This window comes from Populus alba, chromosome 14, assembly GCF_005239225.2.
Source record: "Populus alba chromosome 14, ASM523922v2, whole genome shotgun sequence".
Lineage (NCBI taxonomy): Eukaryota > Viridiplantae > Streptophyta > Magnoliopsida > Malpighiales > Salicaceae > Populus > Populus alba.
In genome coordinates this window covers 10090467-10103939 of record NC_133297.1, presented here as the reverse complement: position 1 = coordinate 10103939, position 13473 = coordinate 10090467, and the positions used below count along the sequence as shown (strand labels likewise).

At 35.5% G+C, this 13473-nt stretch overlaps 1 protein-coding gene across 1 annotated transcript; it reads left to right on the top strand.

Annotated features, from left to right (window-relative positions):
- The first annotated feature begins 3214 nt into the window (after window positions 1–3214).
- On the top strand, window positions 3215–13070 carry LOC118041941 (cysteine-tryptophan domain-containing zinc finger protein 7). Its single transcript, XM_035049451.2, has 12 exons — window positions 3215–3893; window positions 4754–4826; window positions 4933–5063; window positions 5219–5602; window positions 5708–7044; window positions 7180–7598; window positions 7684–9497; window positions 9576–9727; window positions 10414–10574; window positions 11328–11488; window positions 11875–12735; window positions 12867–13070. The coding sequence occupies exons 1-11, from the start codon at window positions 3717–3719 to the stop codon at window positions 12067–12069; spliced, it is 5004 nt and encodes a 1667-aa protein (XP_034905342.1). The 5' UTR covers window positions 3215–3716; the 3' UTR covers window positions 12070–12735; window positions 12867–13070.
- The last annotated feature ends 403 nt before the right edge of the window (window positions 13071–13473 follow it).

Genomic DNA, 13473 nt, shown 5'->3' with positions numbered 1-13473 from the left:
TAAAAATTTATAGAATCCTTCTACAAGTCAATATAAATGCTTGTTTCCTATACAAGTGTGCATTATTGCAATTCTATGTTCACGAACTTATCTCACTGCAACGTTATATGTGAAAAAATGTATTTTAATACAGGAATAAATTTCAAAACTTGTTTAGATAAACAAGCCACGATAATCTTAAAATCAAATTTAAAAAACATGGACTAAACCACTACAATAGCTCTAATTCAAGAACCCGTTTGAAATTGTGATAGTAATTATTTTTTAAAATATTTTTTATTTAAAAATATATTAAAATAATATATTTTAAATTTTTTTAAAAAAATATTTTAACTTCAGCATGTTAAAAATATCTAAAAACACAAAAAGAAATAATTTGAAATAAAAAAAAATAAGATTTCACAAATTCAACTTGTAATATATATATATATATAGAAGACAAAATATTAGTCTAAAAGATAGTTTATTTATGAATAATTGCACATATAGAGTTTTTATTATTAACATTTATGCAGATCCTTTTGATAACGTATTTGAGCGTGTAACCTTCAACTTGAATATTTTATTAACAAATATTTAAAAATCTTAATTGACAAAGCAAAATGGAATGATTTACGGAAATAAATTCCTTATTTTATATATTTTTTATATGGTATATTATTTAAAATAGTCATTTGAGAGTCAAGTTTTTGTACTTTCATCCCAGACTTAACAATCCATGCAGACAAAGTTCTATAGCATACGATTTTCTATTATTTAAAACATTTTACGGGTTGTATGCGTCAAAGTTACATATATTTCTTAAAATAAATGCGAATATCTTCCTTGTAAGTTTTCTATATAGATTTATTTTATCATAAATTACATTGGAATATTTTCTTAGCAAGTTTTGTATTGTATTATATATATACAAGTTGGATTTACTTTGAGGTTTCAAAGACACGTTTCAATGCTTAATAATTGAAATTTTCAAATTTACATTTTAAAATAGATTCGAAGGGAATTTAGAAACTAGAGGACTCTACTTCTCATTATATAGCCTATAGCCAATTACATCTATCCTCCAGTAACTAGAATAAAATCTAATAAAAATTATGGTTTTTAGCTATATTCCTCTAAATAAATTGTATTATGGTGTGTGTGTAAACAACCAAATAATTTTTTTTTCTTACATTTAGTTGCATATACAATGAGAAAATTTATTGGGTATAAAAAAATATAGTCTCAAATAATAAATGAAAACCTAATAACATATGTAAATTTGCTTTAGTTTTATTTTAGCTCGTAAAAATTCCAATATATATTGTTATTAAAACCATCCAAGCGGATAAATCTTAAAACCTCTTAACTCAACTTTTTATCTAATCTAAGTTTAAAATTAAATTACGTGAAAGTTGTCTTATTGTAACCATTTGACTTGACGGATTCAAAAATAACTTGGTTAATTTATTAAAAAAAAATATAATAAAAAATTGATAAAACTGACATAAAAAACCTCATACCCAACTTTTTACCTAACCCTTGGTCGGTCCAAAAACAATTTCATCAATTGGTAAAAAAAATTCTTTTGATAAAATTAAGAAAAAAATGAAATTAATGAAAAAAAATATTTCAATTCAACTTCTTATTTAGTCCGAGTTTAAAATTAAATTATATGAGAATTACTTTAACATAATCTAATTAACTTTGTCAATTTAAAGCTAACTCATATTATCGTTAAAAAAAATACGAGGATGAAATTTAAAAAATAAAAAATAAAGAAAATAAAAAAAAGAACTGGGTTAAAAAAAATAAACAGTAAAACTCCTAAAAGCAGACCAGTTCTTTTTAGGAGAATTTATTCGAGAAAGGTAGGACAACAACACAATCGAATTTCTCAAATCTGGATTTAAGTTAAAGGCAGTTGAGATGGATAGGGCCTGGCTAAAAATTGTCTGGAGATGAATCTAAGCGCATGTATGCACCCGCTAGTAGTGCAAGTGGGTTAACACTGAGTCAAAGACCACATAAAATTTCAGACAAGGAAGCTCGGTGTAAGAAAAACAAACTACAGGGATCAAAATATAAACATAAAATGGAAAAAATTAAATTTAGTCCTGGACTTATATACAGGTTCTCAATTACATCCCATATCTATAAACTTTATCAACTCATACCAAGATTTTTCCTAATCTCTCAATCGCATCCTCTTATCTATTTCTTTTAACGGTATAGGTCTAATTTCATATTTCATGGACGCATTGATTTGAAGAAAAACTGCTGAAAAAGTCAATGAACATAATATATTTTTCATGCACTATAATGTTTGGACGTTGTGTTTCAAGGTCAATTGTAACTACATGTATATTTGCAGGTTTCTAGTTACACAGTTTTAAATATAAACACAATAAATATTTTTTTTATTTACTAATATTTATGAATAAATATAAAGGTATAATTTATGAAAATATTTTGAATAAAAAAATCTTCATTTATTAATTTCAATCAATAAATAATGAATAAATGACTGGAAATATAGTTATTTAGATTTATGTTAAGTAATGTCTTGCAAACTATTAAACATGAGAACGAATGGAAAAAAACTTTTAAGAAATAAAATACCCAACTCAAAGTAAGTTTCCATCAATTTTGATTACCAATAGATAAAATATTAATATAAAAATCATTGAATGCTATGCCAAAAAACTAAAAACTATTATTACAAGTGAGAGTAAAGGATTTCACATCATAAATATAATTTGATGAAATTCATGTAAGATAAAATAAAGATGGTGTTGGAATGTGTGTTAGCTATTGTGTTTTAAAGTGTTTATTTTAGAAAAACATCAAAATATTTTTTTTATATTTTTTAAAATTTATTTTTGATATTAGCATATGAAAATGATATAAAAATATTAAAAAATTAATTTAAAATAAAATAATAAATTTTAACAAAAAAAATAAATTAAAACTCATCATCACACACCCCATATTTTGCCCGTTTTAGAGAAAATGGACTGAAATACAACTTTGATAGAGAGACCTCATCTGAGAATATTTTGAAACGTTTGGAACCAATCTAATTAAATTTAAAGAGCTAGTACCTTCTTGGAAATGAATAATGGGTTTAAGGACTAAATTGAGATTCTGTGTAAAAACGATATTGTCGAGTAAAGACTAGTCTCTAATCTCTATTTTTCTCTTCCCGTGGTTAGATCGCTCTCTTTCTTCCTCTTTTTCCAAATATATATATAACATAAACAAACAATTTCCTTCTAATGCGAAAACAAAATAAAAAAACGAATTAAAACAAAATAAGAAACAAAAAAAAAAAAAACAAAGAAAAGACGCGGCTGCTGTATACACCAAAAACCAGAGAGGGGGAGAGAGAAAGTGTTGGGTAATTGATTCTAGCTACAGAGATCGCACCCAAGCGAGAACCCACACCCATTAAATCAATCTAATTTCTTTGTTTTTTTTGTTATTATTGAGATCATTTGTTTAAAACTTCAATAAATAATTAGTTCTCAAGGCAATAAAATTCAAACATCGGTTGGTACCGATTTGAATTTAGTGATCGGGTCCAATTCACTGGAAATCCGTGGTGGGTTTTCGGTCTTGTGAAATGGGTTGGCTTTGTTTTTATGTTTGGGATTGTAGAGAGATAATTATGAATTCATGGGCTTAAATTATTATTTTATTGTAGTTTTACATTTTGTTGTTGTTGTTGCTGTTTGATGATTTCTCTGGGGAGGAGAGATGGGAGAGAGGACCTAGGGATAGGGTTTGGCAGCGAGAGAGAGATGGAAGATACCGAGCTTGAAGAAGGGGAGGCCTGCTCTTACCATAATATTAACAACAACGATGATGATTATGATGCGAGCGTGGACCCTGATATTGCTCTGTCTTACATAGTAAGTTTTTCTCTTCCATATAGATATGTGAGAATAATTCAAGTTTGATTTATTATTATTATTTTAATTTTGTGAAGGTTTGGTTTTGTTAGTGATATATCATCTGTTGACTTTATTTTGTTGCTGTTCTCCGGTGCTTCAGATCCAAAACTTGATGTTAAGTCTTAATTCTGGCTGTTTAAAGTGTTAAGTATGGTAATTTTTATCTGATTAATATGTCCTTTCTGGTCTTTGAAAAAACAGTTGCTCTGGGTTTTGATTGTGTTTAGTTAGAGAAATATAGATGAAATTAGTAGGTTTTCATTTGGTGCTAAGGTTTTGTTGGCTTTAGATTTATAGACATGGTGTTTTGGCTTATTTTGATCTACCAAGTGAATGGAGAAATGTTTGTGTTTTGGCCTCTTCATTTTTTTGGAGACATGAAACATATGTTGAGCTTGTTCAGTTATTGTAAAGCAGTACTCAGTTATGATTCTGCGACATGGGATTGTATGGACTTTGCAAATACATGCAAGTGTAAAAAATGAAGCTTTTGGAAACTTTAGCCTGACATTTGAGTGGCATGAAACCGATCATCTAAATTTTGAAGGCGTGAATTCTAGGTTTCCATATCTGGATTAGAACCGCAAGTCTACATTCTTAATTCTCTTATGTTAGGTTCCTGTTACATAATTGCTTCGCAAAATTAGTTGAAATTCGTGGCACCTAGGTATACAATGCGAGATGTATGGACTGTTTTTTATTCCAAAGGTTGCACATCTTTCAATTGCTGGCATCTCCATCAGTACAAAACCTGTTTATATCTGTACTTTCCTTCTTTCCTGATCTGCAACTGCTTTCTTCTATTTATCTCTTTCAAGGATGAAAAACTGCAAGATGTCTTGGGACACTTTCAAAAAGATTTTGAAGGTGGAGTTTCGGCAGAGAACTTGGGTAAGTCAACATACTGCAGAAGTGTGGTTAATATAAGCTAAAACAACTGCATTAATAGAGTCTATATTTTGATATTTATTGTATCTGGATTTTTACTTTTCTACAGGGGCCAAGTTTGGTGGTTATGGTTCATTTTTACCTACCTATCAGCGGTCTCCTGGTTGGTCCCACCCAAGGACCTCACCAAAAATTCAACATCGCAATGCATCTAGATCTCCAAACAATTTGCAACTGGAGGTAGATATATATATATATATATATATATATATATATATATTCATTATCAAGCATATCACTTGTTAATAATTGATTTAAAGAAGGAACTTTTAACTAAATCTTGGTCTACCTTGGAGTTACCATCTTGAACATTTTAATATTTGCTCTTAAAACAGGGCGGCCGCCGGAGCTCTGTATCTTCGTCAACTGCATCTCAATCACTAAGACTTGAACCTTCTTCTACAGTATTGAAAACAACATCCTCTTTGAATGAGTTGGTTAAACAAGAAGCATGTGTGCCATCCACTCATTTTGCTGAGGAACTTGTTCCTAGAGATGAATGTGTAAACAGGAAATCTGCTAGTTTACAGAAGATGCTGAAAGTTCGAATAAAAGTTGGTTCCGATAACTTGTCGACACAGAAAAATGCTGCAATCTACAGTGGTCTTGGGCTTGATGTCTCACCATCTTCCTCAATGGATGACAGCCCCTCTGAAAGTGAAGGGATGTCTCATGATCCTCAAGATGCTCATCTGGAATCTCCTAATTATATTCTTCAGGTAAGTCATCTCCCTGCAAGTTTTAACCTGTCACGTATAACTCCGCTTTGTGTTGGGACTTGGCAGTGATGAGAATGTGTCTCTTTTTATTCTGTGATTGAGCAGATAATGACATCTTTTCCAGTGCCTGGAGCTCTGCTGCTATCACCTCTTCCTGATGATCTTCTCCACCTGAAAGAGATGGAAAAATTAATGAAAGACAGTGGATGCTTGTCTGTTCCAAGGTTTGGTCCTGAGAATTCTTGCATTGTAGTGAATGGGTCTAGCTCTGTAAAGGGTGATGGGACAATGTTTGGAGAGAAGAAAATAAAGTCAATGGCAAGAAATGAACTTTCAGCGGAATCAAAGAGTGATATTAATAAGGATTCTGGGATTGGTGTTGGTGTTGGTGTTATATCGAAGGAGATAGAACTTGACACCTTTGCTTGTGAGGAGCTTGTTTCTAATACCTTAAAGCTTCCACTTTTGTCAAATTCATATTCTGCTGCTGTTGGCACTTCAAAGGGAATGGGTAGGGCATCTAACATGTCCAAGGGAGTGATGAGTGACAAAGGTTTTTCTGGTCTAACAAAAGAGGAATTACCGGTGCCAGTATTCACTCAAGAAAACGGGTCGATCAAGAATTCCAAATCCAAGTCCTCTGGAAAGGTTTGGGAAGATAGAAAAGCTATTAGTCTTGGCAGTGATTCAGTCTCCCCAAGGAAAGACGGCCATCGCAAAGGAGAAAAGCCTCATGAATTAGTCAAAATTGACTTGAATGTTTCAAAGGGGAGGAAGGCTCAAAATCAGGCTCCAACAGAACATGCCAAGCAGAATGCTGATGAGAAAGCTATGTCGTATGAACAGGAAGGTATGAAGTTACCTCATGCTAAGGAGTCCTCTTCTGAGGGGAAAAAAAAACTAAAGGGAAGTCAAAGTCACGGCACTGTAGTTGCTGAGGCACCAAAAGAGAGTTTGAGGCTTAACTCGTCTTTGGCACCAAAAAATAAGAAGAGCAGTTATGCTGACAATTATACAACTAAAGTAGAGTCGGAAGAATTGAAATTACAAAAGAATTCTGGAAAAGCTGGGGATAGATATAGAGAATTTTTTGGGGACATGGAACCAGAACAAGAAGAATTTCGAATGAGTACGTTGGTAAAGAGTTATGAGGATAGGCTGGAGGACTTTGAAATGGTTGAAAAGGTCTCACATGGAACTAACAGCACGTCCAAGGAAAGATCAAGCAGTAAGAAAGTGGATAACCTGTTAACATCTGAAGCATGTCCTAAAGCTGCTTCAACTGGTGCTCTGCACAATGGAGGCGGGCCCATAACTGATACTGCTCCTGCTGAAGATAATTGGGTCTGTTGTGACAAGTGTCAAACATGGCGGCTTCTTCCACCTCGCACAAATCCTGATGACCTGCCTGAAAAGTGGCTGTGTAGCATGCTTGACTGGCTGTAAGTACCCTTGTATATTTTACACTTGTTACAATGAAATAACCTCTCACATCATGTAGTTAGAGATAAAATGTGTTGGTTTAATGCCTTTTCCTTTTCCTCTGATGTTTGATTTTTAAATTATAAATGCCTTAGGCCTGGTATGAACCGGTGTAGTTTTAGTGAGGATGAAACAACCCTTGCAACTCGGTCTCTTAAACAAAACACTTCTGGTGGGGATATATCCAAAGAAACTGTGGCTGGTGTTTGGCATCCTGATCAGAGCCACCAAAATTTTGGTTCACATGCTGCGCTTCCTAGTGGAAGAAAAAAGCATGGTTCAAAAGAGTTATCAAATATGATGTATAAAGAAGATGGACCTATTCAGTTGTCAAACCATACAAAGAAAAGCTTACATGCGCCAGTGACAAATAGAGGCTTAAATGATGTGAAACCAGCTCTTGTGGTAAGCGAACCCGATTCTTTGAAACCGAGCAAGTCTAATTTAGCTGCGGAGAAACACAAACATAAGTCGAAAGATAAGCATAGAAGACTGGACAACTTTTCTGACCGAGGTATTGGATTTAAAATAGCTTTTTCTGCTGTAAACTTCCTTTCCTTGAAGCATAAAACTTACTTCTTTTCTAAAATAAACACTAGGTGGTGGTTCGAAGCGATCAAAGGGGAAAGGGAAAAGGGACCCTGATCAAGATTGTCTTAGAGCTTCTAAGAAAATCAGAACTGAAGGTTTTCCAGAAGATTGGATGTCTGATCATGGTGGGGCAATTGAAAAGGTGGGTCCTCCTTCAAGCAATGGTTTGGCTATGGCATCATCAGGGAAGAATCCGCCCAAATACAATGATTGCACTTCTAAGAACATGAAGCATGATCAGAAGGACTGGGCTCATCTTTCTGCTAAAAATCCAAAGGAGGATGTCCGCGCTTCCTTGGATAATGGGTCTGTGGATATGGGCAACCATGATGATAGAGATACAAAAAAGAGGAAAGTGAAGGAAAGTCATGATGCTCAACTCTATCCTGATTCCCTTCCAAACACAGGCCATCATCTCCAGGATAGTAATATCATGGCCAAGGAGGAGTTCAGTGAGAATGACTACAGGAAGGTTAAGAAGCCCAGAGTATCCAGGTCTGAAGGGAAGGAGGCTAGTGGAAGTAAAAGCAACGGTAGAACAGACAAAAAAGGTAGTCATAGAAAGAACCAGCAACTACGACATGACCTGGGGAGCACCCTATCTCAGCGGAGCTTGGATGGTGTGGATTATTTGAAGAAGGATTCTGGATCTTTACATGTGGCAGCTAATTCTAGCTCTTCCAAAGTTTCTGGTTCCCATAAAACCAAATCCAATTTTCCTGATGCAAAAGGCTCGCCTGTAGAATCAGTTTCATCATCACCCATGAGAGTTTCAAAACCAGAAAAACTTGTATCAGCCAGAAAGAATGTCACCAAAAAAGATGCTTCTGTTGATGCTGGTTTCTTTGCCCCAGGTGGCCCAAGAAGATTTTCAGACGGGGAAGATGATGGTGGGAATGATCAATCTGGGACAGCAAGGAAGGCAAAAACTCTAGTGCATAGTGTTCCTTCTCCAGATATTGCAGATGGCCACCTCTCAAATGATGTAGATTTTCTAAGCCAAAACACTCCTCATTGTAGTAAACCGGCAGCTTTGGATCCATGCCATGACGATGAAAGGCGAAATGAAAATCACTATCTTGTGAATGGGTCACACCCAAGGAAGTCTGGAAAGGGTTCCTCCTCACGGTCTAAAGACAAGACTAGGAATTTTAATTCTGAGTTCGAAAATGAAGTTAAGGTTTCCAATTCCTTTAATGCAGAAGCACCTTCCTATGAAGTAAAACTGACAAATTGCAAAAACAAGACTGAAGTGAAGTTAGGGATCAAGCCTGAGGAAAATGAGGACAGATATGTTGACAAGAAGGACTATCAAGGACAAGTGTTGAGTGATAACAGTAAAAGAGTGAATCAGTTAAATGTCAGGGGACCCAGTGGTTCAGATGTTGAAGTAGGTGCTACTCGCAACCATGATGCAGTCTCTACTCCAAAGCAGAGTGTGCTGATAGATAATGAAAAGGTCTCTGATAGAGGGATGACACAATCATTGCCTTCTTCTGGAGGAGCTCAAAATGAGACACTTGCTGGCAGCCCTTATCCAAATTCTTTATCTCACCAAGGAAACAGCACCAATATGTTGTTCGTTAATGCCTCTGCTGGGGAAAATACTGAAATGAAGGAGTTGAAACAGAGTAGAAAGGTCAATGATCCAAATGGGATTAATCATCATCATCATAGCAGTTCCAGAAATGCCTCATCAAATGGGCACAGGGTCAGGGATCTTGATGGTCCAAGTTCAGTTAAAAGGGATTCCTCCAGTCAGGCTGCTAACAATGCTTTGAAAGAAGCTAAAAATATGAAACACATGGCTGATCGTGTCAAGGTTTTTTACTGTTGATCTTTTAAGAATTTGTCTTCTTTTTGGTATGCAACCTTTTCCAATGTTGACTACCTTCTGCAGAATGCCGGGTCAAATCTTGAGAGTACAAGGCTTTACTTCGAGGCAGCTCTGAAGTTTCTTCATGGAGCATCTCTGTTGGAAATCTGTAGTGGTGAGAGTACCAAAAATGGAGAGCCAATGCAAGTTTACAGCAGCACTGCGAAACTGTGCGAGTAAGTCAGAGTATAGGACTTGATGAAGGGACTTCTTTTGTTTCTTTTGGTGGGTGGGGTGGGGGTTTAAATGTTTTCAGAACCATGGAATCATGCCTTTTCTGTTTGTTTGTTTAACTGTTTAAACTTGCAACACGGAAACTCTTGTTGTTTAAGTAGTTAGGACTGGCCACATAGATGCTGGAAATGCAGGTGCCATGAATGTGTGTCTTGCTTACTTTCATTATGTTGGGTTTTGATATTCCAGCTTGGATCCAACTATAAACAGCTCTCTGCTTAGGTTAACTTGGCCTTTTGCGCGACATTTTTCTTTCCTTTCTAAGTACAGAATTCTCTTTCCACTTAATGATTGGAATGGGAAATGTTTTTATTTGTTGCATTAGTGTTTTGTATTTGTTCCTTATAGGGTATTGTATGGAAATACTTTCATGACTTGACTACATAGCATCTGTGTCATACTATGCGAACCACGGCTCTTAGCTGTCCCATTATGGTTGTTAGTCTGTTCTTTGACTTCTCACACATATTCTCCAACTTGAATTCAGTTTCCTGGATATATCTCTTCCAGGAGTTTTTGTGACTTTTGTTATTGCATTTTCCGTTGATGATTTCATTTCTGATGGGGAAAAATGAGTTCCTGCTGCTACCCCGCTGCCTTCCTTTGCTAAACCTCTAGATGTTTTTAGGTTTTGTGCTCACGAATATGAGAAATCCAAAGACATGGCTGCTGCTGCTCTGGCCTACAAATGCATGGAGGTTGCATACATGAGGGCAATTTATTCCTCACATACTACTGCAAACAGAGATCGTCATGACTTGCAGATGGCTTTACAAGTTATTCCTCCAGGTAATTAGAAACAAGCCATGATCTCTACTTTAATCTTACATTAAATTAGAGTTCTTTCTCCTGATATTTATATGTGTGTGTGTGTGTCAATCCTGCTGCTACTTTAATCTTGTGACTATCACACGACAATTAGTCACTGTTTTACTTGGACTTGTGTTTGGCTTTTCAAAATTTATTAGGTGACCAAACCACCTGGCACTTTATACAAGAACTTTTAGTTTATCAACTCATAGGCTGGGAAACTGTTCATCTTACGTATGACACTGATTGGAACCAGACCTCTTGGATTTCTTACACAAGAATAGCATGCACTTCTGATAATTTTCTAACATGGCTCCAGTGTTGCCAAAACAATCCAAGTAAATTCATTTTCATTTCTCTAGTGTTCCTGTTGAGTGGGGGTGGGCGGTTAAATATGCTGCCAGAGACACATGGGTGGCATTTCTGTGTCTCTTGTTCGATGCATCAATATATTTAGCTCTCAGTTTCCGCACTAAGTCTCAAAGGAATCATTTGATTCTTAAGAAAGGGTGTCCAAGTTTTATGTCTGCTTAATTTATGCTTTTGCATTGATATATGTTGTCATGTATAAATATTGTATCCTCGGGTGCTTCACCTAAATTTCTCTTATTTCATTTGTCATATAAACATTTTGTCACTCTTCGGGCTTTTAGCTTTTCCTAATGCTTAATGTGGCCATTCAATGGGTGCTTATGAATTGCTTTGATGCCACACTTGTTTCATAATTTATAGGTGAATCACCTTCTTCTTCTGCCTCTGATATTGATAACCTGAACCACACGACAATAGCAGACAAGGTTCCCTTAACCAAAGGCGTAAGCTCTCCTCAAGTAACTGGAAGTCACATTATTGCTGCACGGAATCGTCCCAGCTTCGTGAGATTGCTCAGATTTGTAAGTATATTCAGATTTTGTGTTAGAAAAAGCTCAGCTTGTCGTTTGATTTTCTCGTTGAAGAATTCACTTTAGAACATAACTTTGAGCATTGGAATTAAAGATATTGGCCAAGGAACATGTTTTGATGACAACCTGCATAAAGTTTGGTCGGGAAAAATGTACATTGATTAGTGTTTCCTTTCCGATACAAGAGCACCCCTTTTATTCTTCTATGCACCATAGGCCATGAAATTGTAACTCGTCGGTGTCAGTGTTTGAGTTAATCAACCCATGAAACTCTGCTTTCATATATTGCAGCAGCTGGTGCTCCATTATTTGATTCACAACTTTACATCCATATGTGATGATTAGGAATGGTAGCGTCATTAAATGTAATTTTGCAGGCACAGGATGTAAATTCTGCAATGGAAGCCTCTAGAAAGTCACGCCTTGCTTTTGCGGCAGCTAATGGCAGCTTGGGAGAAGCCCGATCTAGAGAGGGCATTTCTTCCATTAAAACAGCTCTTGATTTTAACTTCCAAGATGTGGAGGGACTACTACGTTTGGTGCGGCTTGCAATTGAAGCTATTAGCCGCTAATGTGTCCAGTTGTGGTGGAGATGATAACAACCTTGGGAGGAATTTTTGATTGGTTGCTGTATTCTTGGGGTTTGGCCTTTTAGGAAACAAAAGAAGGCACCCTGATCTCTCTGTTGCGGTGCTTGATATGTCTTTTGAGGGATCAGTTATCAGCAAGATGCCATCTCGGTGCTCTTTGTACATGTGTATACTACAGGATAATTTTGGACTTTTGGGTATATTCATTTTAATCATACTTCAGCTGCCCTCTGATGCAGACAGTGACCTCACTTGAGCCATTTCAAGAGCGGCACCGAGGACTATCGATTCACGGGACTCTGCAGAAGAGAGAATTTGGAGACTGTAGAAATAAGGAAGTTTTATGGTCCAAAATGGTTGTGCTTTGAGAAATAATGGGTAAGGGTAGAGATCCCCGACTATAATTTACGTGGGTTTGTAGAATTCTGAAAACCAGAGGATCCCATTTTTATGGAGATTGTTTTTTATTTTTCCTGGATGGAGTTCTCGTTTTGCCATCGTGTTAATTTGCTATTTACAACTCATTGGAAGACATTTTGAGGAAAAATTGTAATATATGCGCCGCTAACATCATGGTCTCAATTTGACCGTCAGAGACCACTCTTTCTTCGGTCCAAGCACCATGTAAAGATGACAGGGCATTCTCAGGTTGGCTACCCTACTCTTTTCCTTCATCTTTTTTTTTTATTATTTTTATTTCTCCCATTCAATGAGCAGGATTTTGTTTCCCGTTCTTCTCAATCATCAATTTTTATTCTATCTTTTCTTCGTTTTTGCAGGTTACCCTCTTGAGCTTCTGTAATTGCAGTTTGAACCATTTTTTTCCCTTTTGTTAATATAGAGATATTAGGTAGAAGTTGGAGAGTTAATGGTGGAAAAATAACATAACTGTTGCATGAGACGAGGTTATGCCCTGGAAGGTTTGTGGGTTGACAATAGCTGTAAACATTAGTTGGATTGTTCATTGTTCTAGTGTGTGATCACCTCTGACTCTCTCTCCCCCTCCCCCTCTCCTTTGTAGCGGCTGTTATGCGTAGATGCATGCATGTTTATGCTGATCTTTAAAATATTGGATATACTCCCTCACTTTTGCAGAACAGAGTCGAAGCCACGCAGGAAGCAAATGTAGATACATGAATATTTATCATTTAAAAAAAAAAACACATTGGATATTTGACTTAGGCATATACCATAAATTTATCCATCATCTGTGTTAATTGCTCATTTTTATCCGCGTGTTTTTAATTTTTTTAAATAATTTTTTATGTTATCTGTAAAATTGTTCAATTAATGACTAATTTTTTGTCAAGTTTCAATGTATGCTAATAATATGTAGCGTTATTAGATATTTTCATTTATTATGACTTATTATTTAGATTTATTTAG

What these genes read in the sequence shown, in the direction of transcription:
- LOC118041941 (XM_035049451.2), top strand. Translation starts at nt 3,717, where the DNA reads ATGATTTCTCTGGGGAGGAGAGATGGGAGAGAGGACCTAGGGATAGGG. An exon ending in ATATTGCTCTGTCTTACATA is followed by an intron (nt 3,894 to 4,753) that starts GTAAGTTTTTCT and finishes ATCTCTTTCAAG; the next exon opens with GATGAAAAACTGCAAGATGT. An exon ending in CTCCTAATTATATTCTTCAG is followed by an intron (nt 5,603 to 5,707) that starts GTAAGTCATCTC and finishes GTGATTGAGCAG; the next exon opens with ATAATGACATCTTTTCCAGT.